Here is a 12774-nt window from a genome sequence, read left to right as displayed (position 1 = left end):
ACCATGTAGGCGGGCTGCAGATTGAAAAGTTCTTTGAATGCCAGTTGTGTGCCTAGAATTGTGATTTGTACCAACTTTTGTATCTTTGATTTCTCTTTCTTTCTTCTTCATCAATATTTAAGAAACAACCAACCAAATAATAATAAAATGCCTCAAGAACCAGAGAAGATCAGTGTATTGATGGTCTGTCTTGGGTAAGCTCCCTCTTACCTATATCTGGGAAAGAACTAAATCATGCTTTCTTGTTAGCAAGTCAGTCTACGTTTTTGAATCTAGCAAATAATTGATGTACTAATATCCAAAAATACAACCTTGTTAGCATTTGGTAGGCCAAAATAAGCACAAGTTGTACTCACTGAAACTTTACAGTCGCTCACCTATGGCTGAAGCTGTACTCAAGCACCAAATCTCCCTCCGACCAAAGACTTTTTCCTCTAGATTTGAGATCACTGTAGACTCAGCTGGGACTGGAGCTTATCATGAAGGCGAACCACCTGATTCTAGGTCAGTCCTTGATGTGATCCTGAACGACAAGTCTGGCTAAACTTTGTATGGTATGCATATTGTAGAACTGTTGCCGTTTGCCGCAAAGTACGTTTGATGATATAGTGCAAGATGAGGAGTTGAGGATGGTTGTAGCATCAAGTACCTGTAGATGGCTTTGCGAGAGCGGTAAATAAATTGGACTTTCAAGCATACGACTTCATCCTGGCTATGGATCAACACAAGTCAGTCAGATATCTCTTTATACTCCGCCACAAGCCATTCACTGATACTTTTGTCTCTTCTTGCAGTCTTGAAACCCTCTTACACCGAAAGCCATCTTCTTCAAAATCCCGAATTGTAATGTTTGGTTCATTTGATCCCTCTCTACCAACTTCTGCTTTGGGTTCGCATAAGACGAAAGCCAGAGCTATCGAGGATCCCTACTATGGAGGAAGGGATGGCTTCGAGAAAAGTTTCGAGAGTTGTGTCTTATTTGGGAATGGGTTTCTTGATTGGCTAGAAAGCGGACAGAGATAGACTGTATAGATAAAATGAGGACCCAAAGAATATTTATACAAAAATCCATGCCAAAAAACCACAGAGGTTCATGATAAGCAGATTCTAATGTGAAGCAACCGGACAGCACTTATATCCCTAGCTAAAACCATATAGATCGCATTATATGCAGATCAGTAATATCTGTTTTATTGGACATTAAAAAAAATGTCAATTAGATTACACCCTCTTTCTCTCGTACTGTGTAGTTATTAGCTTGGCGCCAGAGAGGAATATCTGGAAATATTGCCAACTTACAAAACACAGATATGCTTTGGCATTCAATACCTCTTCCACTTTTACTTCTCTAATGATTTCACTAGTGCATGATTTTGTCAGAAACCACAAACTTCATCATAGACATGACTTACTCTGAGCAATACACCCATACCCTTCTATCCTCCTTCTCTTGACCTTTCTCCGCCTTTGTATCCTGCGCGCCATACTTGTTGCTTTCTACCATATCCAGAGCTTCTCCATCCTCTTTCTGATTTATTGATTCTCCTTTGCTGAACATGACATCTGGATCCACAAGGACGTAAGCGACATAGTGGCCCGATATCATGTCACCAATATGGACGACCACACCTACTACCCAGTAAACATAGGTCTCGATTGATGTAAGAAAGACGTACCATATAATCTGTACATGACGGGATCAACGTGTTCTGGACCTTGCATAGGGTTTTCCCAGTCCATATATGGTGCATGAAGTCCATGAGGTGTTTGAGACAATTTGTAATCTTTACGATTAGGGGCTAGGTATGGCGCGAGATCCAAGTGTTCAGGAAATGAAACAAACTCATCCATCCTATGGTCATGAGCTTGTCAAAACCTCTTTCAATTTGTTTTGTTATTGGATTTAAACTCACTTTTTCAGGGTGGTAAAGCGAGTCATCGTCTGGCTCAACGCTTTGAACCGCTTCAATTGAAAAACAAGAACCTCTGGAGATCTTGCGATCAAGTAGCGTTTGAATGCTCTACCCATCACGAAATGTTTGCTCTTCTTTTCTGGCTTGTTAGACTCCTCTTCCTCTTCAGTCTCAGTCTCGGAATCTGACAACCCATCTGATTCTGAAGGGGTGTTGGCATTTTCGACATCGCCTTCAGCCTCTGAAAGAACAATGAAGCTTCCAGAATTAGATTCTTGCGAAGTGAAGCTTTGATCCATTGTCGTATTCAGCACTTCGTTTGTCAAGGTTTCTTCATTTTCAATTTGTCTCCGTAAAGGTGAGCGAGCTCGTGCAGGGGGAACAGTAGAGAGTTGAAATCCCAACGAGGACACACGACCCATAGGCATTGAACGATCATCGCGAGAACTCGAGCTGTTGGAATCAGATCTGTTATGAATTGACATCGAAGGAGGAGGAACGCGGGGACTAGGGAGCGATAATGACCCTATACTAGATGAAGTCATTACCGAGGTTTCAGAAGGCATAGACAGTGTTGATGGACGCTTAGATACTGGTAAGCTTGCTGTTTTCAAGGCCGCAGGCGTCATGTCTCCAGTGGTATTATCGTATTCGTTCTCTTCGCGCAATGTCGCCTCATGGTAGGCGTATTTCCTATGCTTGATTTTCCAACATTTTTGACAAGCAAAAGCGTTTGGGCCTTCGAGTACCTCCACAGAAGTAAACTCTCTCAGAGATCGTTCAAGATCGGTTTCAGTTGGTAATGATTCGCTGCCTATACTAAATTTATTGTTGGGACTTCCACCCAGACTCTGGGCAGCGCGTAATCTTGCAATAGGATCGTTCATCTCTGCAGTAGCAGGTGGAGCTAGGATTCGAGCAATGTATGCTGCTTGAGCAGGAGTGGGGCCAGCATGATATCGTTTACCATGATGATGAGGGCGAGCCTGAGATTCTTGAGATTCATGGGACTTGTACGCTGACTGAATGGGTGTGGGAGCGGCAGCAACATTTCTCTCGGCATCAAACGCTGGTGTAGAGCTGAGACTCGAAGATGCGCTTGAAGGTTTCGCAAGACGCTTTTTACGAAATGAAAGCCGTTTACCTTTTAACCCTCCAAATGTCTTGTTTCTACCAAGTCTGTGTGCTCCTTCTTCAAGGCCATCTTCTTCCAGATTCAAACTTTTCCGTCTTTTTGATACGGCTAATCGTTGAGAAGAAACCTCCGAGTCCGAAATTTCATTGTCAGATATAGCTTGGGTAACAAAAGGCAAAGGAGATGGGAGACCTTCGGGTGGAGTATTTTTGGAGCTGGAACTTCTAGTTCGAAGTCTTGAGGCAAAAAGAGATGCAAAGGCAAAGACCCTATCTCTTTTCCTAAGTCTATTGCCCTCACTGATTGAAAGAGAAATATCGAAAAAGCCTTCATACGTATGGGAAAGCTGAGCGAGAAATGAGCAGCCAACCTTCCAGGCCATCCCTCGTAACTTACAGCCTTGCATTTCTCACATACAACAACGCTAGCAAGCTCGCCTCCAAATAGCACGTCTACAAAAGGAATCAGTTTTTGCTCATTGGGAATCAAAGCTGCCTGTGCCATGTTTTTCGCTAAGAGTTCAATATTCTGCTCCTGTCCCACACCTTTTCCCGTTTTGGCCAGATTAAATGTACTTTTCTCAGCAAGAAGCTGGTCCTTCACCGTACCTTCATCTTCTCCCCTTTGCTCATTGGACATAGAGTCTTCTTCGATTTGCAGAGCTTGGCCATTTTTGTATATCGAACTTCTCTCTTTGTCAATTCCGCTTGAAGATTCATCAGACTGCCGGGGTTGTAAAAGCTTTATGGCATCTTTCTCTTCTAGCTCCATAGAGTCAAGTAACTGTCTCAAGAGCTCATGGGCATCCTGCTGGTCAAACTCATTGTAATGTGGGTGTTTGGCACTAATAGCTCTCAACAGATTGGTCAGCTTCATAACCTGTCCATCCCCATATCCCTCGTCTTTCCGTCTAAAGCTTTCTTGGAGCAGGGAGATAAAGGTATGAGTAATCGGCAAACTGCCATAGAGAGGCGGTTCAAGTATCTGAGGGTAAAGCGAAGGTATCTGAGAGTGAGGGACAGCTGGAGGAGGAAGGATGGAATTTGGATGAAGGATGAGAGGCGAAATAGGGGAAGTATGTATGAGGGACGTTAGAGCTGATGTAGCGGATAGCTAGACCTGATGTCAGCCTTAATACTTCAACAGTCAAGTAGAGATGAAACCTCTCCTCCCAGTCACTATCTCATTTCTTTGACGCTCCTATTCATCGAAACGACAACCCAACAAGAGCCTCCATCCATCTCACAGAAAACTAAAACTAGGCTTACCGCTTGAAAAGTGGAATTCAAAAAGCAAGTATTGTAATCATTCTTGAGACCCACAGGCCTCAACCGTGGCCGTGGGATTGGAGTATTGGCTTCGGTCATGGCACTCTGAGTAGGTTCTTCAGGTTGAAATGCCTCTGTTGCCTGCGATACTTGTAGTAATGCCATGATGGCAAAGAAATACTTGTTTTAAAGGAAAAAGCATAATGATTAAGAAATAAAAAAAGTAGAAATGTAATAGATCGGATAAAGAATAAATCCCTGAAAAAGTTCGACAAACCGGAAACTGGCTCAGTGAATATTACATTTACATTTATTTAAAAGCGTATTTAAAAAAAGATATGGCGTAAACAACTATTGTATAGACTGCAATACTGTGATACGAATGCCTAATACACCTGCAATGGCTTGTCATTAGACAGAGTCATCCACCGCCGACATGTTGACGGTATAAAGACAAGATGACAAACTTGTTTATTGGGGGTTGGGAGCATCGTCGGCTAATAACGTCCGTCAGATCATGCTCTAGAAGCAGTGTCCATGCTACATGCCTCGCTCGAAAAGAGAGACAACTGACGGTTAAGGATACCCTTCTTTACGAGCTCATCTGGATGAGGGCGTTGAGCAATTTCATGGTCGAGGGCGTCCTAGGTAGATAAAAGAAACGTTAGCATTGGCATTGTACGTTGTGTATATCCACAAGAATCAAGGTAAACCGTCAAGCCATACCTTGTGGATGGCCCGCTCGAGGTCAGCCTTCTTTCCAGCCAAAGCGTCTCCAGGCTTGCCTGACCATTCAGCGCGATCAGTACACCAAACGTGCAATCGTGAAGTTAAGCTGACCTTTCAGAATCCCCTTTTCTTGAAGTCCCTCGGCAGTCTCCCTGTTCTGGTACAACTTTTCGAGCTTCGCCTTGTCCTCATCACTGTGAGGATCCAGATCATGGCTACGGTCGACTTGCCCCCGTACATCATCATTGGCTGTACCGCCTGGAGCAGAGATGATTCCAGGAGCCAGAGAATGGGCTTGAACATGAGCCTGACCGGCTAGGTTGCCAGCGGTCGCTGTAGCCTTTGTACCCAAGCTTTTGGCCTGTGCCGTCACATTGGTAGCAGCGTCAGAGTTTGCTGCCTGGGTGACAAGATTCGTCGCTTGGCTGGCAAGGTTGCTGGCCGTGTTGACAGCAGTGGTAGCGGCAGTAGAGGCGGCTTGTGTAGCTTGATTCAATAAATCGGCTGTTTCGTATTAGTATTGGAACAAGAGGCACAACAATCAACACTCACACATTGTAATTTGCTGCAAGTGCGCGATAATATATCTGGAAAATGTAAAAGAAGATAGAGATGTAAAAACAAAAACAAAAAGAGCTGCCTTTTAAACCTCTAAGAGGTTGAAAGCCACTCCACGACAGCATGACGTCATAGGTGGCTGCATTGAGACAAGGGAAAAGGACTGCCTAATGGGTACGTTGCGAGATTGTCAACACTTGAGAGAGATACAGAGGAGTTGTTGAAAAGAGGAAGCGTATAGTTTACTAGAGAGGGAGCATAACTTATCAGAGAAAGAGTATAACCCACTTGAAGAACCTAAGAGGATGGATGATGGGTCATGGAGAGGTCGAGTACTGTTTTTTGACTGCTGACTGTCGTTGCCGTTTCTTAAGATCAATGCTCCATATGTCAAGACAGAGAGAAGATTCGATTCAAGCTGTAGGTATAGAGACTTTGTTGGTTTAAACTACCCAGACAAAAGAAAAGAACTGAAATTTAGTTATATGTGAAATTGGATCATTGGGCAAAATTATAATATCGGCGACCTCCGCCTAATTTATGTTGCGGGGCCCCATAACCTCCACTGAAATTTCAGCTGCTCAAATAGAAAAGAAACCATCTTGTCTATCTTTTCTAAACACTGCAAAATATTACTATTATGGTCTCTACTTTAAATTTTCTTGCGCCGTCACTTTATCCAAACACGCTTGTGGATGTTTCTTTTGCGCAACCCACTTTCAGCGGGGTCAATGTTTCCATGGCAGATGAGCCTGTGGTCCGGCATTTATCTGTTAAATATGGTCAGTATCAGGCTTTAGGAGGCATCAGACGGATGGCAAGTTGTGGAGAGAACAGGGTGAGCAACAAAAACTCGCTTGATGGCAAGAAAAGCTTTAAAGACAGCCGACATTCTAGATTATCGCTGCAGACGACAAATTTCAAGTGTCGACTCTTGAGTTGTCTCCTGTTGATGCCGAGGCAGTTTGCCCACCTAGCGTAATATTGCAGCAAACTATCAAGGCCAGATCGAAAGATACCTGGGCAGGACTTGTGCCCGTTGAGGAGTGAGCGATCAGACCGTTGCTGGCGTTGTTAACTATTTCACAGCGGCGCAATATCAGCCATTTCGTCAGGCCTCCTCACCCATCATTCCATCTCTGGAGATAGCTCCTCCCGCTCTGTGTCTTCCCCATTAGCTTGTCTAGCATCCACTCCTTTGGATCCTACTCGTTTTGCTTTGGGAGGCAAGGAGGTTGATATCTCTATATGGGATGTCGAACGCACATTTGGGTCTTTTGATGTTGCTATGGCTGAGCATGGAGCGAAACGCAAAAAGAACGTGTTGGAAGTCGGTCAGGTATGGCAAGCTAAAAATATGCCCAACAACTACCTCAAACTTCGTCCACCCATTTATCACCTCGCTCTTAGCTGGCTAGACACTCCGGATGCTTTGGTCAGTGGAACAAAGATGGGTACGGTGAGGAGATTTGATACGAGGCAGAGAAAGCCCGTGGCAGACTGGAAAGTTGCAAGAGAAGGTGGTGTTGCGTGTTTGGTTCCCGGAGCTCAAGAGTTTGTCCATTTTTTTGATACACGAATATTCGCTCACACGTTTGGACTTATAGCGAACTCTTCTTTTCCGACAGATCAAATTACCTAGGATCTCTTGACCTTCGAACTGGTAAAGTTCTCTACTCTTATTCTTCTCTTACTGCTACTCCTCATCATCTTGTTTCTCTCCCTCCCTTAGACTCTTCTCCTATTGCACCTGGTACAAAAAGGACGGGACTTGCTTCCATCTCTTCAGATGCCTCTATTAGAATACATAGCTCTACGACCCCACCGCCCAAAGATTTCAAAGGCAATTGGGAAGGTGAAGGAAAGAAGGGGGAGATTGTCGGTCTTGTTGGCGGAATAGGTTTGGGATCTTTCTTATGGAGAGGTTACGGCGAGCGAGAAGTCGTGGAGATGAAGGATAAGAAAGAAGATGGTGAAGAGAGAGACGAAAGCGAAAACGAGGAAGAAGTGTGGAAAGGTATGGATGAAGTGCAGGACGAAAGCATGGCATCAGAATTTGGCTCTGATGGGGACGAAGAGGACGGAGGTGAGGATAAGGAGGAGAGTGAGAGTGAGAATGAAGAAAGGCAGGCTTCAAGGAAGAAGTATTCAAGATGATCAGGACATAGATTGCATGAATTACATTATGCCTATGGACAACCACATCTACAACCACATTCTTGTAGCTTTTGGGAGTGTTGATCACTCTGGTCCGTTGGTATCAAACTCTGTTCCATTATCTGCTACTCCCGATCCACCTTGACCTCTTCCTCGAGCATGCATGGCACCTCTACCCGCGAAACCAACTCGGAAAAACGGCATTGCTCTGATACCCCGAGGTGAAACACGGTGTGTAGGTGTTGGAAGGTGAGACTGATTGCGTTGTTGGCCTGGTCCATCTTCCTGTGGGTAGTTTTGTGTTTCGGGACGCTCTTGGGCGTTGGGATTAGCCTCTACTTCGGCTTCACTCCACTCTTCTCTTGAAGTTTGCGCATGTCCATCTCTTATACCTCGAAACATACCTCTACCAGGAAAACCTATTCTGAATGGAAGGATTCCAGCACCAACCCGAACAGTCTGGTGTGGAAGTGAAGGATGATCGTCTTCAGAAGACAATCTACCCAGAGTTTCCCCCTTTATCTGTTGTTTGTCGTCTCCAACACCTATTTTCATATTCTTGGTATCATTCTTGCCATTCTCTTGTCGAAGTGAACCGAGTACAAGGGCTCCCGTATGCCACCCAGCGGCAGTAATGGCAAAAACAAACGGAGTTTCGTGGTCCTCAGTCTTTGGAAACTCCACAGGTTGGGGTATTGCCGGGTCGTGGTGGCTCTTACCTACATATCCTGTGCCTAGCTGTCCCGTAGAACCTTGACCCCAGGTGTACATTCGTCCATTGCTCGTTAGGGCAGCATAGTGATAATCACCAATCGCAACTTGAATGATTTCCTTGTTTTGCAAGGCAGGAAGAGCATCGGGACGATAAAGGAGAAGATTGGGGTTGCTAGATGTCAAGCTAACATCTTGATTGAGACGAGCATGGTATACAGAGGACGAAGAGGAGAGTTGTGTAGGTGTGGCGTAGGTTGTGATGGATTGAAACTGAGCTGTGATATGGGTGATGGCTGGTGATGAAAAGTAAGGGAGCTATTCCAACTCAGTAAAATATATCAACTCTTTGCAAAACAACATACATATAACCAAGAGAATGCTTCTCCTGTGTGGACCTTGGTGTACCATACTTCGCCATTCTTTCTCAGGGCAATGAGGAAATCAAGACCGCTTGCTATTTTAATAACTTTTTGGGATTCACTGATCTCCTCTGTGGTGCGTACAGACTCGTAAGCATTCCACTCATCTTCGAGCTGCTCCCATGTCTTCCCGCTCTTGCCCTCGGCACCGCTGCCCTCATTATCTGGAGGATTACCTTCCCAATTCGGTCGGGAGGATAAAGAAGGCAATTCAATCACTACTTCGCTTTTCACCTGACCCCACCTCAGACCTCGGGGAGTTTCCTCTTCCTCATTCTCCCCATCATCAGCAGTTGTTGAACGGGCTGAGCCATGGAGTTCATTGTCAGGAGTCAAAGCTGCCTCATAGCTCTCAGCGAAAGGGAACCACACAAAAATGTCTCCACCAGATGTTAAAGCAGCCGAATGGTTCCATCCAGCCGATATTTGTGCAATGTGATGGGGTCGATGGGTTGTACCATGGTTTAATGGGGAAGTGAGAGCAGGAGCAGTATGATAATATGCCTGTCACCACTTGATTAGTCTGGAGACAATAGCTGTTCAAAGATATTTCACCTTTCCCCAGGAAGTCAACTCCCAAATCAAGTTGTCAGAATCTAATATAAGAAGATGAGATCTCCCAGCACTTAAGGCTTCTGCCTTGCAGGGCAATGGTATCATGGTGGGTTCGCGACATTGACAGTGTTTGTCTTCCCACGTCGGTGCTCTGAACCTGATGATAGTCCCGTCAAGTTGACCTGTTTACACCATTAGGAATGCTAGTAGACATATGTATACGTACCCCAGACCCATACAGACCCATCGCTACACCTGGCAGCAAAGCACCATCCTCCAGCCTGTAACTCCACTACCCCGAGAGATTCTTTTGCTCTGTTATTTGCCTTTATTTCAGCTTGCGAGCGTAAAGGGTGCGAGAAGCTATTTGTTAAAGAGCCTGATCTGGTTCTCTCCTGGCTATTGCTCCACTTGATCTCGGCTGGTTCGTCAATAAACCTGGAAAAATTCCTCGTATTGACGTCTCTCTCGGCACCGCCGAGGCGGCAATTATCGCTTGAGCCCCAGATAAAGGCGCGAGGGCCCAACAGTCCGAGATACACTCGTCGCCACCATCCAGGTGATGGAAAAGGTGGATGAGAAGCTGGAGAAAAAGAAAAGTCAGATGTTGTTTTCAATTTCCAAAACGTAGGATCAAGCTGCACAATCCTATCAGAAACCTCACATAGGGATATTAAAACCCACAGTTAGAGCATAAAAGTACCGGTTGACTTGTGATAGGCAAGCAATATCCTGCAGTGGGAGCAGTGGCAAGAAATACTCCAATAAAATCTCTGAGGGTACGTCCGTAAGCGTAGGCGACATCTTGCTGATGAGTTTTTTGTCCCAAGCTCAAGACCAAGAGGATTAATCAATACTTTATGAAAAGGTAAAGACAACTTGCAATTCTAATTACAAAGTGAAGAATAGGATTATCATCCAGGCACATAGCAACCTTCCTTATCAATGACGTAATGTAAACAAAAAGGTAGATAATATTATTACTTTTATGTGCATACAAAAGTTTTATTACTAACCATCTATACTATTAACCACTGACAACTGTACTATCAGAAGAATCAAACTGTATTCTGTATAGAGACATTTTTACTCCATAATGTCCATGCCTTCAGCATTACATGTTGGCCTATCAACCGTCAGTCGTATTCGTCAACCTTCGACGATCAACTTACCACATCACCATCGAATTCATGTCCTCCACACCATCGCTGTCGCTGGTAACCTCGCTACCATTGGCGATCACAGTATTTTTCTAATCCAACCATGAGCAACATAAACTACAGCACTTTGGGTATGAACTCACGATACCAATGGTGAGTTTTATCGCAGGTAATCCAGGTTTGTAGTGTTCAAGAGGCTCAGCCTTCTTCTCATCATCTTCTTCCCTAGTAATACATCTCAGGATATTTCTCGCGGCCACTTCACCCATCCAATACGCAGTATGGCCTGCCTGGATAGCTTTGGTATCGGCACAGTCACCAATGGCAAAGATATGACTATAGGAATGCGCATCTTCAATCAAGCTGTTTCCATTAGTTGAGCTGTTGGAAGATCCAATGTCTGAAGCGGGAGGAGTGATAAAAGTAGATTGAAGCGAGAGTTTGGAAAGTTGTTCCCTAGCATTGTCGATTGTGACTGAAGGAACTGGACCGGCGTGTACTTGTTGAGTGGGAAGAACACGAATTCGACCAGTATCTGGGGAGATCAAAGCTGGATCCACTTCAGCCATAAGAGAGACATGCGGCTTCTGCCCAGTACATGGAAGCTACCGTCCAGTTTAGCAGTATCCTAATGGAGAACGCTCACTTACAACTAGATCAGCCTCAAAAGTGCGACCCTTGTCTGTAGTGACAAACTTGACTTTCCCATCGAATGTCTCTGGCTCGTCTGGCCATGTCATGACTCGTTCTCCAAGAACGACCTCAACACCCATCTTGTTCAAAGCCTCGATAACTTGGGTATCTGATCAACATCGCACTCGGCATGATACTCAATACTCACCTTTCAAGTGAAGCTCAATCGGATAAAGCGGCATCATTCTCGTTCTCGAATGCAACAGCGTGATCTTTTTTTCAGGATACAAGTCCTTCAAATCTCCAGCATATTCTATACCAAGTGCACCTCCTCCGACAATCAGAATTCTATCGGCTTTCCTAAACTTTTCTTCTTGTAATTGCATAAATCTCAGTCCACGCTTCTTTGTGCCCAGTTGTTTCTCATCTCCCTCAGCATCCTCATCGACAGCCTGCCAGACGTTGACAGGACTGGGTAGAGTACTTCCAAGGGCATATAGAAGGTAATCAAACTTGATTGTTTTTTCCTCGCCATCAAACTCTCCATACGTCATGTTTCCTTTACTCTTTGTCGTTTGAGACTTTTTGGTATTCGCTTTCGACTTGGGTCGGACAAACGTTACCTTGTTAACAGTCAATTTCGTGACACAGCCCTGGATAAACTGGTGTCGAGAATGAGCGGCGAGCTGGTCAGGCAAGGTGGACGTCTCGACAGGGGGTGTCTGGGGAGGAGTGGTAGGACCAGACACCGTTGTGGATTTTGGCTTGGGATCAAACATGCGTTTGTAAGGAATAAACCCTTTGGGAGAGTGTTTAGACATGACTGTAAAACGAGGAAATGCGTAAATGTCTAATACCTTTGCGTCAGTCATGGCATCTCTATAGCAAGCCAACTTACGATTAAAATGAGAGTTTCTATCTATCACAATCACCCGCCAGTTAGGTGGCAGCTCCTCTGCCAGTATTTTAGAGGCACGGCAGCCCCCGTAAGACGTCCCAAGAACGATCACTGTACGTATAGCAGATTGGGACATTCCTTTCTTTTTTCTTTTTCTTTTCGTGCTCTACAAGACTGGTAATAGAAAGATGTACACAACCGAAAATTCTGTATCTTTATATGGGGCCGGTTGTTTACCAAAGATCGATAGATAAGCTCAAAAGCGAGCAATAAAGGTCTTCGGCCGAGTGAAAAAAATTCGACAAGTTCTTCAAGTGGCCAAGGTGGTACGAGGGTGGAGCCGAAATGTTGGCGAAGAGTTGACGCTACAAATACCAGGCTTGCTAAACAATCCTGGGAGAGCTTGTACAAAGGCCGATATATAAACAATCGCAGAATGGTAGTCAACACTAGAAATAATGTAAAGAAAGACTTCTTTTTCTTTATACATTTTGACTCCGCTAGTTAATCTGTGGGGCCGTCATTTTTTATCTGATTAGAATAATTACGTAACATTTCGGATTTAGCGATTATCTGACAAGTCGGAATGCTTGATCCGACGATTTTAATTGAGTGACCGCTTTGTCTATGCATCA

The 12774-nt window shown here is 44.6% G+C and overlaps 6 protein-coding genes across 6 annotated transcripts; 2 read left to right on the top strand and 4 right to left on the bottom strand.

Moving 5' to 3' along the window:
* Positions 1-379: 379 nt before the first annotated feature.
* L203_101918 (uncharacterized protein) lies at positions 380-1023 on the top strand (the record flags this gene model as incomplete). Its single annotated transcript, XM_066211349.1, has 4 exons — positions 380-504; positions 570-591; positions 640-728; positions 795-1023. 4 exons carry the CDS (start codon positions 380-382, stop codon positions 1021-1023), a joined length of 465 nt encoding a protein of 154 aa, XP_066067446.1.
* A 198-nt stretch (positions 1024-1221) lies between these two features.
* On the bottom strand, positions 1222-4481 carry L203_101917 (uncharacterized protein; the record flags this gene model as incomplete). Its single annotated transcript, XM_066211348.1, has 7 exons — positions 1222-1242; positions 1300-1360; positions 1413-1629; positions 1677-1852; positions 1914-3394; positions 3445-4161; positions 4317-4481. 7 exons carry the CDS (start codon positions 4479-4481, stop codon positions 1222-1224), a joined length of 2838 nt encoding a protein of 945 aa, XP_066067445.1.
* A 306-nt stretch (positions 4482-4787) lies between these two features.
* L203_101916 (uncharacterized protein) lies at positions 4788-5601 on the bottom strand (the record flags this gene model as incomplete). Its single annotated transcript, XM_066211347.1, has 5 exons — positions 4788-4813; positions 4891-4960; positions 5043-5101; positions 5157-5549; positions 5598-5601. 5 exons carry the CDS (start codon positions 5599-5601, stop codon positions 4788-4790), a joined length of 552 nt encoding a protein of 183 aa, XP_066067444.1.
* Positions 5602-6243: 642 nt separating this feature from the next.
* On the top strand, positions 6244-7760 carry L203_101915 (uncharacterized protein; the record flags this gene model as incomplete). Its single annotated transcript, XM_066211346.1, has 4 exons — positions 6244-6441; positions 6501-6649; positions 6693-7157; positions 7211-7760. The coding sequence occupies 4 exons, from the start codon at positions 6244-6246 to the stop codon at positions 7758-7760; spliced, it is 1362 nt and encodes a 453-aa protein (XP_066067443.1).
* An 84-nt stretch (positions 7761-7844) lies between these two features.
* On the bottom strand, positions 7845-10252 carry L203_101914 (uncharacterized protein; the record flags this gene model as incomplete). The annotated part of the gene is made up of 5 exons (XM_066211345.1): positions 7845-8789; positions 8837-9397; positions 9449-9630; positions 9675-10086; positions 10133-10252. 5 exons carry the CDS (start codon positions 10250-10252, stop codon positions 7845-7847), a joined length of 2220 nt encoding a protein of 739 aa, XP_066067442.1.
* A 282-nt stretch (positions 10253-10534) lies between these two features.
* On the bottom strand, positions 10535-12275 carry L203_101913 (uncharacterized protein; the record flags this gene model as incomplete). The annotated part of the gene is made up of 6 exons (XM_066211344.1): positions 10535-10574; positions 10621-10700; positions 10752-11213; positions 11259-11401; positions 11450-12091; positions 12140-12275. 6 exons carry the CDS (start codon positions 12273-12275, stop codon positions 10535-10537), a joined length of 1503 nt encoding a protein of 500 aa, XP_066067441.1.
* Between the last annotated feature and the right edge of the window lie 499 nt (positions 12276-12774).

The sequence above is a fragment of the Cryptococcus depauperatus genome, chromosome 2 (genome assembly GCF_001720195.1).
Source record: "Cryptococcus depauperatus CBS 7841 chromosome 2, complete sequence".
Classification (NCBI taxonomy): Eukaryota; Fungi; Basidiomycota; class Tremellomycetes; order Tremellales; family Cryptococcaceae; genus Cryptococcus; species Cryptococcus depauperatus.
This window is presented reverse-complemented; position numbering and strand designations above follow the sequence as displayed.